The 14264-nt window shown below is 36.2% G+C and overlaps 1 protein-coding gene across 8 annotated transcripts in view; it reads right to left on the reverse strand.

Moving 5' to 3' along the window:
* The window catches only part of LOC131149091 (phosphoinositide phospholipase C 2-like), a 41456-nt gene extending 28573 nt beyond the window's left edge, over positions 1-12883 (reverse strand). For 2 of the 8 annotated variants that reach the window (XM_058099170.1, XM_058099167.1), the window contains exons 1-2: positions 12660-12882; positions 12135-12405 (exon numbers count right to left, since the gene is read on the reverse strand). In XM_058099170.1, coding sequence (XP_057955153.1) covers positions 12135-12326 — 192 coding nt within the window. In that variant the 5' untranslated portion in view covers positions 12327-12405; positions 12660-12882. The other 6 variants (XM_058099166.1, XM_058099164.1, XM_058099168.1 and 3 more) reach the window with 5 other exon arrangements.
* Positions 12884-14264: the final 1381 nt, after the last annotated feature.

Genomic DNA, 14264 nt, shown 5'->3' on the forward strand with positions numbered 1-14264 from the left:
ATTAGAGTGTTTAATTCTCTCTCTCTCTCTCCCCCACATAGTTTTAATTTAATATTTACTTGAGTATTTTTGTTATTGAGTTTTACTTTACTTTAATTTAAAGTCAATGTTGAATTTAAATATTTGTTTAAGTTGATTGGTGTGTTAATTTATTTCATTGTTAAAGAGTTTTTTTTAAGCTCTCTCTCTCTCTCTCTTTGTTTGAAATTAAATATTTATTTGGGTTATTCTTATTATTAAGTTCAATTTGTTTTTTTTATTTAAAATCAGTATTGGAATGAAATCTTATTTGGGTTATTTTTATCATGGAAGTCAGGTTGTCTTTTTTATTTAAAGTCATTAAATCTTGTTTGAGTTATATTTATTGTTGAGTTTAACTTGTTTTTATTTAAAGTTAGTGTTGGAATTAAATGTTTGTTTAAGTTAATTAGTGTGTTTAGTCTATTTCATTGTTGAAGAATTCCTAATTGTTTATTTACTTTTTGTTCCTTATTTTAATATTTAATTGAGTTGATTATTGGATTGGGTATTTTTGTTTACGTTAGTGTTAGGTTTGTTTATGTTTAAGATATTGCTAGATTAAGTTCATTTTTAGTTGAACCATTGTTAGTTTCAGTTTATTTTTAGAGATTGTTGGATCTATTTATTTTATTCAAGTCATTATTGTGTTGAGTTGGAGTCTAGTTATTTTTTTTGAGTTATTAAATGGATTATAATGGGTTGACATTGTTATTTGGTCTATTTAATTTCATAGTATTTATTTTATTATTTATGCGTGTTAGGTTCATAGTTTAGGTTTCGCGTCATTTTAATTTCATCACAAACTTTCAAAAACCCCAAGAAATCGAATCGGAACTATGTTTAGTAAACTTTTTTCTCATTTTCTTCTTTTTATTTTACGCAAGTTTTAAACCAATCTGCATTTCCTAAGGAGACAATCTGGCCTTTTAGGCTAATTATTACACGATAGAACTCCTATACTTGGGATAGCCTTTGCGCTACTTATTTTTAGAGTGAGTCAAGTTTTTGGTGTCATTATTGGGGAATCGCCAGATTTAGTTTCATACTATTGTTTTCCTTTCATTTTGATTTTTCTCATAATCTAAAAACACAAATATATATAATTGATCATGCTTGTTTGCTACTATATTGGTGAATGTATGTTGTTTGAATTGATTTTTGATGCATTGGGTTAGAAACATTTTGAATAGGTTATACAAAATTTCGCTCAGTACCAATAGTGACACACACAGCACAGAGTCTGATAATTCTCCTATTTCTTTTAAAAGTGAGGATTCTGAAATTGATTTAAAAGAACTTTTTTTGGAAGAAATTTTTGAAGAAACTATGGCTGCACCTGCACCACACACTCTTAAAGACTTTTTGTAGCCTACACACACCACTACACCATCTTGCATTGTTTTGCCTAATGATGCACCAAATTTCACAATTAAGCATGGGATGTTGTCAGTGATACCTCAGTTCCACGGGATGGAATCTGAGAGTCCTTATCAGCATTTGACAGACATTGAATTGGCCTGCACCATTTTTATCACTAGAGCTAGAACTGATGAGTATATCAAACTTCGCTTATTTTTTTCCTCTTTAAAGGATAAGGCTAAGATTTGTTTTAATTCTTTAAGGCCTAAGCCTATTTCTAGTTGGACTAATATGCAGCGTGAGATCTTACATACATGTTTTCCTTTTCAGAGAACCCAATTCCTGCAGGAGCAAATCAGTCAATTTATGAAGAAAGGTGATGAGACTTTCCAGGCTTGTTGGAAAAGGTTCAAGGAGCTGATAAATATCTGTCCACATCATGGGTTTGAGTCTTGGAGGCTGATTAACTATTTCTACACAGCTCTCACTCCTAAATGTAAGCAGTTTGTTCAGACTATGTGCAATGGGGAATTCTTTAGCAAGGAACCGGATCAAGCAATGTCATTTTTTGATTATCTAGCAGAAAGTGCCCAACAATGGAATACACGATCTGATCGGGCACCAAAGGCAGTACAACCTCTCAGAGCAATTGGTGGTGAAGATAAATATAAGGTCAAATAGGAAACTGATGTCCAAGCTCGTATTGTTGCTTTGGCCAAGAGGGTAGAGGTTATGGAATTAGAGAAGGTGAAAGCTACGAAACCAGTTGAGGTGTGTTCTCTTTGCACCGATTCTAGCCATAAGACTTGGGATTGTCCGATTATGCCAGTGTTACAAGAGAGTAGGTCTGATCAGATGCAATCAGCAAATTTGGTTAACAGAGCACCAAATCAGCCTTTCTCGAACACTTACAATCCGGGATGGAGGAGTCATCCGAATTTCTCATAAAGGAATGATCAGTCTAGTAAATCTTCTTTGCAGTTTTAGCAACCTCCTCAGTCTTATGCACCACCTTCTCAGCCGACATATCATCCGATTGCTCCTCAGCATCAGTATCAGCCACATCAGATCTCTCAACACTATTCACCTCCAGGATTTCAATCCAATGTAGCACCCGCTCCACCGAAAAGATCTTTTGATGATAGCATGGCACAGATGGCCAATACTCTTAAGCAATTCATGTAGATTCAAGTCACAACTAACAATCAGAACACTCAAGCCATAAATGAACTGCGAGGCACCATTAACAAGATGGGCATGACATTGAGGTACCCTAGAGAAAGGGAAATTTCCAACATAGCCTCAGCCTAATCCTCAAGCATACCGGCAACAACAGCAACAGGTACATAATGTCTCAGGGGATTCTATTGAGAAAGCGAAGGCCGTTATTACTTTGAGAAGTGGAAAAGAAGTTCCCCAACCTGAGATATCCATTTATAGACAAACAGTTGTCCCGACACCTGAAGTTGCAACTGAGACAGATGAAATCAAAGAAAAATCAGAGGAAGCAAGCCTAGAATTGAAAAAGTCAGTCAATGTGGAGGCCGAGACTAGTAAGGAGTACCGACCTGTGGTACCCTATCCTCAGAGGTTGACAGCTGGTTAGAAGAACAAATACCACACTGAGGTTCAAGAAATCTTCAAGCAAGTGAAGATTAATATTCCGCTTTTGGATACCATACAACAGGTTCCTTCATATGCAAAATTTTTGAAGGATTTGTGCACAATGAAGAGGAAACTGAATGTAAAGAAGAAGGCATTCTTAACAGAGCAAGTAAGCGCATTGATATTAAGTGAAACTCCTCAAAAGTTTAGGGATCCTAGTTTTCCCACTATTTCCATCATAATCGGTGAATCTCGCATTGGAAGAGCTCTACTTGATTTGGGGAGTAGTGTGAACTTGCTACAATTCTCGATATATGAGCAGCTAGGGTTGGGTGAGCTGAAAAACACCTCCATGATGCTACAATTGGCTGACAGATCAATAAAGGTACCACGAGATATTATTGAAGATGTGTTGGTTCAGGTGGACAAATTTTATTATCTAGTGGACTTTGTAGTTTTGGATATGCAACAGCCGGTCACCACCATTTACCAGGCACCTATCATTCTTGGACGTCCGTTCCTTGCTACCTCCAATGCATTAATCAATTGTCGAAGTGGAGTACTGAAACTCACATTCAGGAATATGACATTGGAGATGAACGTGTTCAATGCCCATCTGATAGTGCATTTGACAATGACTCTTCCGAGCAGCCTAATGCTTTTGATGAGACAATTCCTTTGTCTAGAGAGTTGACGAAATCAGAGGGGCAGTTCACAGAGATAGATGGTCCCGCTCAATTGTTAGATGCAGGTTACACGAGTAGTTGGCGTAAGCCAACTTTTGAAACTCTTGACTTACCAAAAGTCATGAAGTCATCGGAAGAAGAAGTCCCTACACTTGAGTTGAAGCCACTACCTAAGGACTTGAAGTATGTTTTTCTAGGCCCAGCTGAGGGCACATTCCCGGTGGTCATTTCCTCTCATCTTACTTTGAAGCAAGAAGCTCAATTATTGCAGGTACTGAGGCAGCATCGAGGAGCAATAGGTTGGACTATTGCAAACATAAAGGGTATTGACCCTTCAATCTGTACCCACAACATTATCCTGGAAGGAGACGCGAGACCAATTCGTGATGCACAGCGGAGATTAAATCCCACCATGAAGGAGGTGGTCAAGAAAGAGGTGCTGAAATTGTTAGTTGCAAACATCATTTATCCGATCTTCGACATCAAGTGGATAAGCCCGACACAGGTAGTTCCAAAAAAATCTGGTTTAACTGATATTGAAAATACTAGCGGAGAGTTGATCCCATTTAGGAAGGTAACGGGTTGGAGAATGTGCATCGATTACTGTAAGTTGAATTCGATTAGCCAAAAAGATCATTTCCCGTTACCTTTCCTAGATCAGATACTTGAGAAAGTAGCTGGAAATGTTTTTTATTGTTTTTTGGATGGTTTTTCTGGATACTATCAAATTGTTGTAGCACTAGAGGATCAAGAGAAGACCACCTTGACTTGTCCCTTTGGTACTTATGCTTTTCGTAGAATATCATTTGGTTTATGCAATGCACCTGCTACTTTCCAGCACTGTATGATGAGCATTTTTTCTGACATGTTAGATGATATGTGTGAAGTTTTCATGGATGATTTTTCTATATTTGGTAAATCTTTTTATGTCTGTTTGAAAAATTTAACTGCTGTTTTGAAAAGATGTGAAGAGAAGAATTTGTTGTTGAATTGGAAAAAATGTCAGTTTATGGTAAGCAGTGGTTTGGTACTTGGTCATCTGGTTTCTGAGCGTGGTATAGAGGTCGACAGAGCCAAGGTAATGCTGATTTCCCAGTTACCTGTCCCTAAGACAGTGAGGGATATCCGTTCTTTTCTTGGCCATGCTGACTTTTATAGATGTTTCATTCAAGGTTTCAATAGTATTTCTAAACCATTGTGTGCTTTATTGCAAAATGATATTGATTTCTTGTGAATTGATGAATGCCAACAGGCCTTTGAGACCCTGAAGAAACATTTGACAGTTGCACCTATTATGCAACCTCCTCGATAGGACTTGCTTTTTGAAATCATGACCGATGCTAGTGATTTCGCTCTTGGTGCCGTTCTTGGTCAAAGAGTCGATAACAAGCCTTATGTTATTTATTATGCAAGTCGTACTTTAAATGATGTTCAGAAAAACTATACCACCACTGAGAAGGAGTTGTGAGCTATAGTGTTTGCTTTAAATAAATTTCATTCTTATGTTATTGGGTCACCTGTTATTATTTTTATTGACCACTCTGCTTTAAAGTACTTGTTGGCAAACAAGGATGCTAAACCCAGATTAATCCAATGGATTCTCCTTCTTCAGGAGTTTGACATTATCATACGATACAAAAAGGGAGTAGAAAATGTTGTAGTTGATCATTTTTCTCGTTTGCAGCTACCTGATGTATCTTTATCTCTTCCTCCCTTAAATGATGATTTTCCTAACGAGCATCTTTTTGCAGTGTCACACGCTCCTTGGTTTGCGGATATTATGAATTACCTTGTCACCGACCGAATACTAGAGCATTGGGCAGCTCAAGACAAGCATAAGTTTCTTGCAAAGGTACGGCACTATTATTTCGACAATCCTTATCTGTTTAAATATTGTTCTGATCAGTTGGTGCTTCAATGTATGCCTAATCATGAGTTTACCTCTGTGATGCATTTTTGCCATAGCGGAGCGTGTGGAGGCCACTTTGCCACAAAGAAAATTGTTTCAAAAATTTTGCAAAGTGGACTCAACTGGCCTACTATGTTTAAAGATGTTGAATATTTTTGTAAGACCTGTGAGCCCTGTCAAAAACTTGGAAAAATTACAGCAAAGAATGAAATGCCTCTTTCCCCTATTTTAACTCTTGAAATCTTTGATTGTTAGGGAATTGATTTTATGGGACCCTTCCCGAACTCTTTTAGGAACTCCTACATTTTAGTTGTTGTAGACTGTGTGTCAAAATGGATGGAAGTCATACCTTGTAGAACAAATGATCATAGGGTTGTCATCCAATTTCTTAAAGACTTGTTTGCATGTTTTGGCATACCCAAGGCGATCATTAGTGATGGAGGGTTGCATTTTCGCAATAAACCTTTTGAAAAACTCATGCAAAAATATGAAGTGACCCACAAGGTCGTTGCTCCATATCACCCTCAGACTAATAATCAAGCTGAGTTGGCCAATAAAGAGATTAAGATCATACTTGAGAATACGGTCCGTCCTACTCGTAAGGATTGGTCAGAAAAATTGGTTGATGCACTCTGGGCCTATAGAACTGCATTCAAGACAAATTTAGGGATGCCTCCCTACAGGTTAGTTTATGGTAAGGTTTGTCATTTACCTGTTGAAATTCAGCATCGTGCTTTATGAGCTATAAAACAAATTAATTTTTCACTTGATGATGCCAAAGGTTTAAGAAAGTTGTAAATTTGTGAGCTTGAAGAATCCAGGAAGGAACTCTATGACAATGCCCACTTAGCGAAGGAGCGGATGAAGTTGCTGCATGACAAGAAAATTAAAGACAAGCAACTTTTCCCTAATCAGCAAGTGTTTCTCTATAACTCTAGACTGCATCTTTTTCCTGGGAAACTGAAGTCCTGATGGGGTGGTCCATACATCATTAAAGAGGTTCATTCTTATGGAGCAGTAGACATTGTAGATCCAAAGAATAGCAATAGCTTCACAGTCAATGGACAACGTCTCAAGTCATTCATGACTCCATTCAATCCACATGAAGAGGTCTTGCTTCTACAAGACCACAGGGGAGTCCTCTGACCTTTCTCTTTTATTGTCTTTCTTCTTCTTTTTTGTTTTATTATTTGCATCTTTATTTTCTTTTTCTACTACATTTGTTGGCTGTGATTTTCTGTTGTTTTTCAATTGCTTTGTTTCCCCCGTGCACATCTTTTTCTGTCTCCGTTATGCTTTCACATTGAGGACAATGTTTCATTTTAGTTGGGGAGAGAGAATTTGCATATGCAATTGTGCGCTTCCATCTGATGAGTTTTAATGCGATATTTGCATGTGCTGTTTGCATGTCAGTTTGGTCCTTCTTTGGGAAATACTGGTATTGAGCTCAGAGCATGCTGAATTCCTTATTTGTGAACATTAAATGTCAATTTTTTTTTCTTTTTAAGGATATGGAACATATAGGATGTAGTGCAAATCAGAGTTTAAATCAAAAGTGACGTTTACCCATTTCACTTAGTTTCAACCAAGGGAAATATGTTGAAAGTTTTGCTAAACACACACTACACAGGTCAGAAGACTTAGAAAGACTACCTTAGATCGTTTTTGGTTGATGTATACTTCAGTTGTTTGGGACTCTAATGAACCATATCCTAATGGCTTAGAAAAAAGGGAAAAAGAAAAAGCTTGAAGCAAATGAAAATGAGAAACAAGCCAGGGATCAATTGCAAAAAGAAAAGAAGAAAAATAGAGAAAATAACAAGAAAAGAAATAAAAAAAGGAAACAATTGTGTATTGGAAAGGGCTACCTACTACCGGGGTCTTAACTAAATAAAAAAGTGGGTGTTTTCTAAAGTGTAGTAGCGTGAAAGCCACCATTGTACATTCATGCACTGGAAACGGCTACCTACTACCGAGGTCCTAACTAAACAAGAAAGGGGTGTCTTTTAAAGTGTAATAGTGTAAAATCCGCCAATACAATGGTTTTGAATTAGAGTAAGACTGTGTGGTTGTCTCAGATTAATTATTGTGATTGAAACCGTTAATGTCTATTGGTAGTCAATCTTGGAATTCTTACCTTATTCTCATGCACTTGAGCTTTGTTACATTCCATTACCTTGGTTGATTTACTAATTGGTGTATAAATCTCTCAATTGATATTTAACTTGGATTAATCTGTTTCCTATGTTCCTAAACTCATTAAGCATATTTTATGGCATGTGATTTTCAAAAATATTGGAATTATGGTTGCTACTCCCCTGGTATGAATGCATTCACGTCATTTGCTAGAAACTAACAAAACGTTAGTTGAAGGGTGTAATTACACATCAAAGTTGCATAATTACGTATTTAAATGCATTAATTAAGTGTTACAATTTTAATTAAATAATTAATTATATCTAGTATTTTGATCATTGAGCTCAATTGATAATCTTGAGATAATTATCCTATTTTTGCCGTAAATTCACGAATATTCATGTTTCATTATCGCAAGATAATTTTCGAAAATTTGGAGAGGCCATACATTTAATGTCTCGGGCCATGCATGCAATGACAAGGAGAGTTGTATGTGCTTGTGTGTGAGAAGACCACACGGGCCATGCACGTTAAGAAGGGCAGCTTGCAATTGAAAACAAGAAAAGAGGCCAGGCCGTGTGCATGGAAGAATAGAAGGGAGCTGGCCATGCATGAGAAGGCACGTGAAAGAAGATGTTATACGCTGCCTTGCACTCTTCCGGGCCGTGGGAGCTGGGATCAATAACAACAAAAGGGGGCCTGCCATGAGCATTTAATGTGGGCCGTGTACAAACCTCTTGCATGGGCCATGCACGTAAGGCCCATGCAAGAACGTGGGCTGGCAGCAGGGTCTCGGGCTGTGCGCTGGGTTTCAGTGAGCTGGCCATGCGCTGGAGACCACATGAAAAGGCCGTGCGCTGGACTTCAAAGAGGAGGACGGCCTGGGGGTTGCTTTTGAGTAGGGTTTTAAATGTTTTTCTAGGGGGCAGCCGTAGGTTTTTAGAGGGTTTTGGGGGCTGCTTTTTAAACGGTTTTTTATTTTATTAGCCTAGGGGGGAGTAGGGCAGCTATAAAGAGAGTAGGTGGCTAGGGTTTTATGGAGGCTTTTTAGAAGGGGGCAGTTGGGGTCTTCTCTCCTAGGGTCTCGCGCCGCAGAGCACACAGAGTGTGCGCAGGAGCTCCTCAGTCACGGCCATTGCTCTCATCTCTCTTTCATCTCTCTCTTTATACCTCTTTAATTAATTAATTTGTTTACTTGTTATTTTAGTGTTTAGTTTGAGTTAATTAGTGCATTGAGTATTTATATTTAAAGTTTCTGTTAGGTTTATTTATGTTTAAAATATTGTTAGACCAAGTTTAATTGCAGCTAAATTAATGATAAGTTTGTTTTATTTTTGTTCAAAGTGTTGCTGCATTTAAATTTTGTTTATGGTATTAGAGTGTTTAATTCTCTCTCTCTCTCTCTCTCTCTCTCCCCCCCACATAGTTTTAATTTAATATTTACTTGAGTATTTTTGTTATTGAGTTTTACTTTACTTTAATTTAAAGTCAATGTTGAATTTAAATATTTGTTTAAGTTGATTGGTGTGTTAATTTATTTCATTGTTAAAGAGTTTTTTTTAAGCTCTCTCTCTCTCTCTTTGTTTGAAATTAAATATTTATTTGGGTTATTCTTATTATTAAGTTCAGTTTGTTTTTTTAATTTAAAATCAGTGTTGGAATGAAATCATATTTGGGTTATTTTTATTATGGAAGTCAATTTGTCTTTTTTATTTAAAGTCATTAAATCTTGTTTGAGTTATATTTATTGTTGAGTTTAGCTTGTTTTTATTTAAAGTTAGTGTTGGAATTAAATGTTTGTTTAAGTTAATTAGTGTGTTTAGTCTATTTCATTGTTGAAGAATTCATTATTGTTTATTTACTTTTTGTTCCTTATTTTAATATTTAGTTGAGTTGATTATTGGATTGGGTATTTTTGTTTACATTAGTGTTAGGTTTGTTTATGCTTAAGATATTGCTAGATTAAGTTCATTTTTAGTTGAACCATTGTTAAGTTCAATTTATTTTTAGAGATTGTTGGATCTATTTATTTTATTCAAGCCATTATTGTGTTGAGTTGGAGTATGGTTATTTTTGTTGAGTTATTAAATGGATTATAATGGGTTGGCATAGTTATTTGGTCTATTTAATTTCATAGTATTTACTTTATTGTTCATGCATGTTAGGTTCATAGTTTAGGTTTCGCGTAATTTTAATTTCATCACAAACTTTCAAAAACCCCAAGAAATCGAATCTGAACTATGTTTAGTAAATTGTTTTCTCATTTTTTTCTTTTTATTTACGTGAGTGTGAAACCAATCTGCATTCCCTAAGGAGACCATCTGACCTTTTAGACTAATTATTACACGACAGAACTCCTATACTTGAGATAGCCTTTGCACTGTTCATTTTTAGAGTGAGTCACCTTAAAAGATTCAAGTCTCAGCATTGTCGAAACACATACCACAAACACCTAGGTATAAAGCCTTGTAAGGGCACCTACTCTGAAACAAACTCTTGGGTGTTGACTCTGTTATGAACTACAAATCAAATAAAGCCTGGAGTTTGGAAGGAAACTTAGCTCTGCAAATATGATTTACAAAAGGAAAAGATAAGACAGAATGAATCAGATGATTAAAAAATACATTTTCAAGAAAAAAAATCCCAAAACCATTAAAATGCTTATCCTTAAACAAGAAAGAAAGCTTTACAGCCTCCCAAACCTTAAGATTTCTGCAAAGATTAAAATTCCAACAAATAAGTTCCACCTCAACAATCCTAAAATAAGAGATGGGTGCTAATATGTATGAAAGAAAGCTGGTGTAGACGGAAATGAAATAAAAAGAAGTTTACCCCACCCATAAATCCTCCTAACAAAACATATACAAGAACTATCACCAACTTTATATTCCATAGATCAAAAGAACAATGATGAAAGGTATGAAATGAATCTCTGAGGACTCCCATGTGTGATTCCAATACTAGTTCTAACATCCCTGCCACTCTCCTGCATACCAAATTTAGCTTTCAATACCTAAGGGAATAAATTTCCAAATGAACCTGTCATCGCCTATTAAAGAAATGTCTTTAGACATCAAATAATGAAGACCAAGTACCCACACACGATCTCCTGGCCAACTAGATTATTATTTCCTTCCTCAAAGTCTTAGATGTCCATATATGATGATGTCAGAGTATGTTTATGTGAGTATATAAATAGATGTCTACATGCATATAACTCCGTGCTACACAAAAACATGCACATACATGAATAAACTTTAACAATATTAATCTAACAGAATAGGATATATTGCTCAATCAATTCTGAGGAAAACATTGGACATATGACTGCAATTTGAGCAAGAGCCAATTTTGAGTTTTTCAATCAGTTGGTTAATCTTTCGTGCTTGAATACTGGATAATATTCAAAACAGCCATATCAGAAAATAATATAATTAACATAAAAAATCAAAAAATTAAATAAATCAACCTTACGACAAAAAGAAAAGAAATTAAAAATCATAATTTTATGTGAAAGCTCGAGTAAAAAGAATGTAGAAACAAGGAAACAGTACAACCTAAGAAGTCAAGCGATAGTTCAAAGTGGCTAGCATGAAGCGGAAAAATATTTGAGTGTTTTGGATTGTTTAACAACTATTAGGCTATTACATTACAGGAACATATCATAAGGGAAAAACCTGGCTATGCTTTTTGATGGAAAAGATTGCATAGTCGGGCCTAAAAACAAGGGTAAATAAAATGAGGGTGTTGAGATGGATTAATACAGTACAAGAGGAAGAAAATAGCTAGAAATGAACAGAGTCATCTGAGATACAGTTGGCACCAATTTAGGGCAAGGAGCAGACAATTTATATAAGAAACATTCAAGGAGCAGATGATTTATCTAAGAAACATTCATTTGCATTAATGAGAGGGAATGATTGAATCTAGTTTAAGGTGTTACATGTGTAAGAGCTATGCCAAGAACAAACCAGTATTTTGTTTTCTTTTTATGGGCAGTAACTATATACAATATGGAAGATAATTGACTCAAAAAGAAGAAGAAGAAGAGGAGAAATGGCAAAAACCCATGATTGAATCACTTGACTTTAGACTTTGTTTGGATTAAATATTTGTGAGGGAAGCGGTAAAAAGATAATAATATGAAAATCAGTTTTCCATCACATTTTTTGCCTCAAATATGATTAAGAATAAAAATTTATCCGGTGTTTCACTAGGCATTTGTTTTCTTTCTCATTTTCGTTCATTACCCAAAAACAAAAAAACAAACGAATGTCTTCATTTTTCTTTCTTTGATGATTTCTAAATTCTGAAGGGAGAGTTAAGCAGTGAACACAATCTTGAAAGCACACACACACACACGCTCACACACACATAGATGGTTAGTGCAAATAAAACAGAAAGGAAAATAAGATTACCCCAAGGGATGGAGAGAGAGCAAGATTGAGGTCGCCGAGGAGGTACCGGAAGAAGGCGTCAAGACGAAGCTCCCTTCTTGGGAATATATTAAGATGTTTGACACTATTGAAGATAAAGTGGGCATCCTCTTCAGTAGCGTTTTTCTCTCCTTGAACTTCAACCAAGAATCTGTGAAGCTGATCAATACTCATGTAGCCATTCTCAGAGTATCGAACAAACAACAATTTGATCTCTTCCGGTGGTTCAGCCGCCTTGAGTCTGAAAATACGCCTGAAACAGAAGCAAACCTTGAAAGATTGCTTGGACATCTGTAAGCAACAGAGATGGGGCGCAGATGGATACTGTCTCCTTTCTTCCTTTTCTTACTTGTATGAGTTCAGAAAACAAATTGAGAAGCTAGAAGAAAAGGGAGACTGAAAGGGATTGCTTGCTTGTTGGGTATAGGTGAAAGGAATGAAGGTGGGCATAAGAAAGCAACGTACCCAGTTGTGCATTTTAATATATTCACAGGAATCGCGTCTCACCCAAGCGAGCAGTTGTTCTGATTTCAGCAAGGAAGCTCTACAATCTGCATTCTTCGAACCTCCACGCGGAACACGTTCTACCGTAGCAGCAATCAGCTTCTCTCTTTCTCTCCAGAGGTTTGAGATGAACATAACTAGAATAGATTCGACAACTGAAAAACTCTGGGATTCGACTTTCAAGAGCGGATTGCCGAGAAAATCTCCTTGCAAGAAATAATAAAGCTCTGAGTGGTCAAATCTGCAGGGCTTTAATCGGTAGAATCGGAGTTTTTTCCGATTTTAACTTTTTTTCAAAAAAATATATTAAATAATACCTCAGATAAGTATTTCTCAGAATGACTCTAACGTAATCTCGTTACTCCAAGTAGCGAGATTTTGCCACGTGTATTAAGGCTGGGAATTGTAAATTATAAATTATAAATTAAGAAAATTTCGCTACTCCAAGTAGCAAGATTTCGTTGCCACGCGTCTCCATAAGAATAGAGTCTCGCCTTTAAATATCGCTACTTGGAGTAGCAAGATTTGCTGAATTTACAATTTTGTGATTTAGTTAAAATCTAATATATAACAATCATACATTAACTATATTTAATTAAATAGGAAAATCTTTATATATTTTATTATTTATTATTAAGTAGAAAATATTTAAATGTTATGTTCCATTTATTACCGCTATCTGTAACACAAAGAGAGTCGATGATCCATCAATTTATCATACTGTTTTTTTGATCGAAAAGTAAATATATTGATCAAAATGAGTATTTACGTGGAACACCGGGCAGATATAGGGGGGGGAATGAACTCCATCAAAATTAGAAGCAATAAAGTTAACACTCAGGATCTTAAGAGAGCCTGAACAAATCTAGGGACCTTTTGGCCTAGTACTGTGTATATATGTTTCAGAATGGTCACAATCAACTCCATTGGAGATATGAATTTTCCTTCAAACCTTTTCCTATTTCTGGCATTCCATATGAGATAAACAGTAGAGGTCAAACCAACTTTCTTACCAACCAAAAGGAACAATACAGGTTTCCTTCAACCCAATAAGCCTATCACAAGTAGGTAGTTTCCTTATAATTCCCAGCGAAAGAGTGAAAGCATGTATAGGGATACTTCCACTCTTCCAAACCACCATGGACCAAGGAACCGTAGTTCCTTTAGTTATCCAGAAGTTATAGCAAATGAAAGAGCTAGAATGATCAAGGTCCCATTCCTCAAAAAGCTGAAGCAATGCATCCAAGTGGTTCGCACATCTTCACATAATCTGATTCTTAATTATAATGAGCTTTTTGTATAGTGAGAATTCATCATTTGATATCCTGGCCTCCCACAGACTTGAACCTTTCAGGTAGATTTGATTGACGCATTTGGACCAAACAAAGTCTTTTTTAGAGTGGACATTCCAGAGTGTTTTTGTGAGCAAGGAAAGATTCCAGGCTTTTAGATCCAGCACACCCAGACCACCTATCATTTCACATTCCCTCTCCTTTCCCATCTATCATTTCACAATCCCTCTCCTTTCATTCAGTAGTAGTTGCAGGTCACCATCCGAGAGATTGTCGTGCAGTTTTTGTTGGGAGAAATGGGATGCATTAAGAGCCT

Source organism: Malania oleifera, chromosome 2, assembly GCF_029873635.1.
Source record: "Malania oleifera isolate guangnan ecotype guangnan chromosome 2, ASM2987363v1, whole genome shotgun sequence".
Lineage (NCBI taxonomy): Eukaryota > Viridiplantae > Streptophyta > Magnoliopsida > Santalales > Ximeniaceae > Malania > Malania oleifera.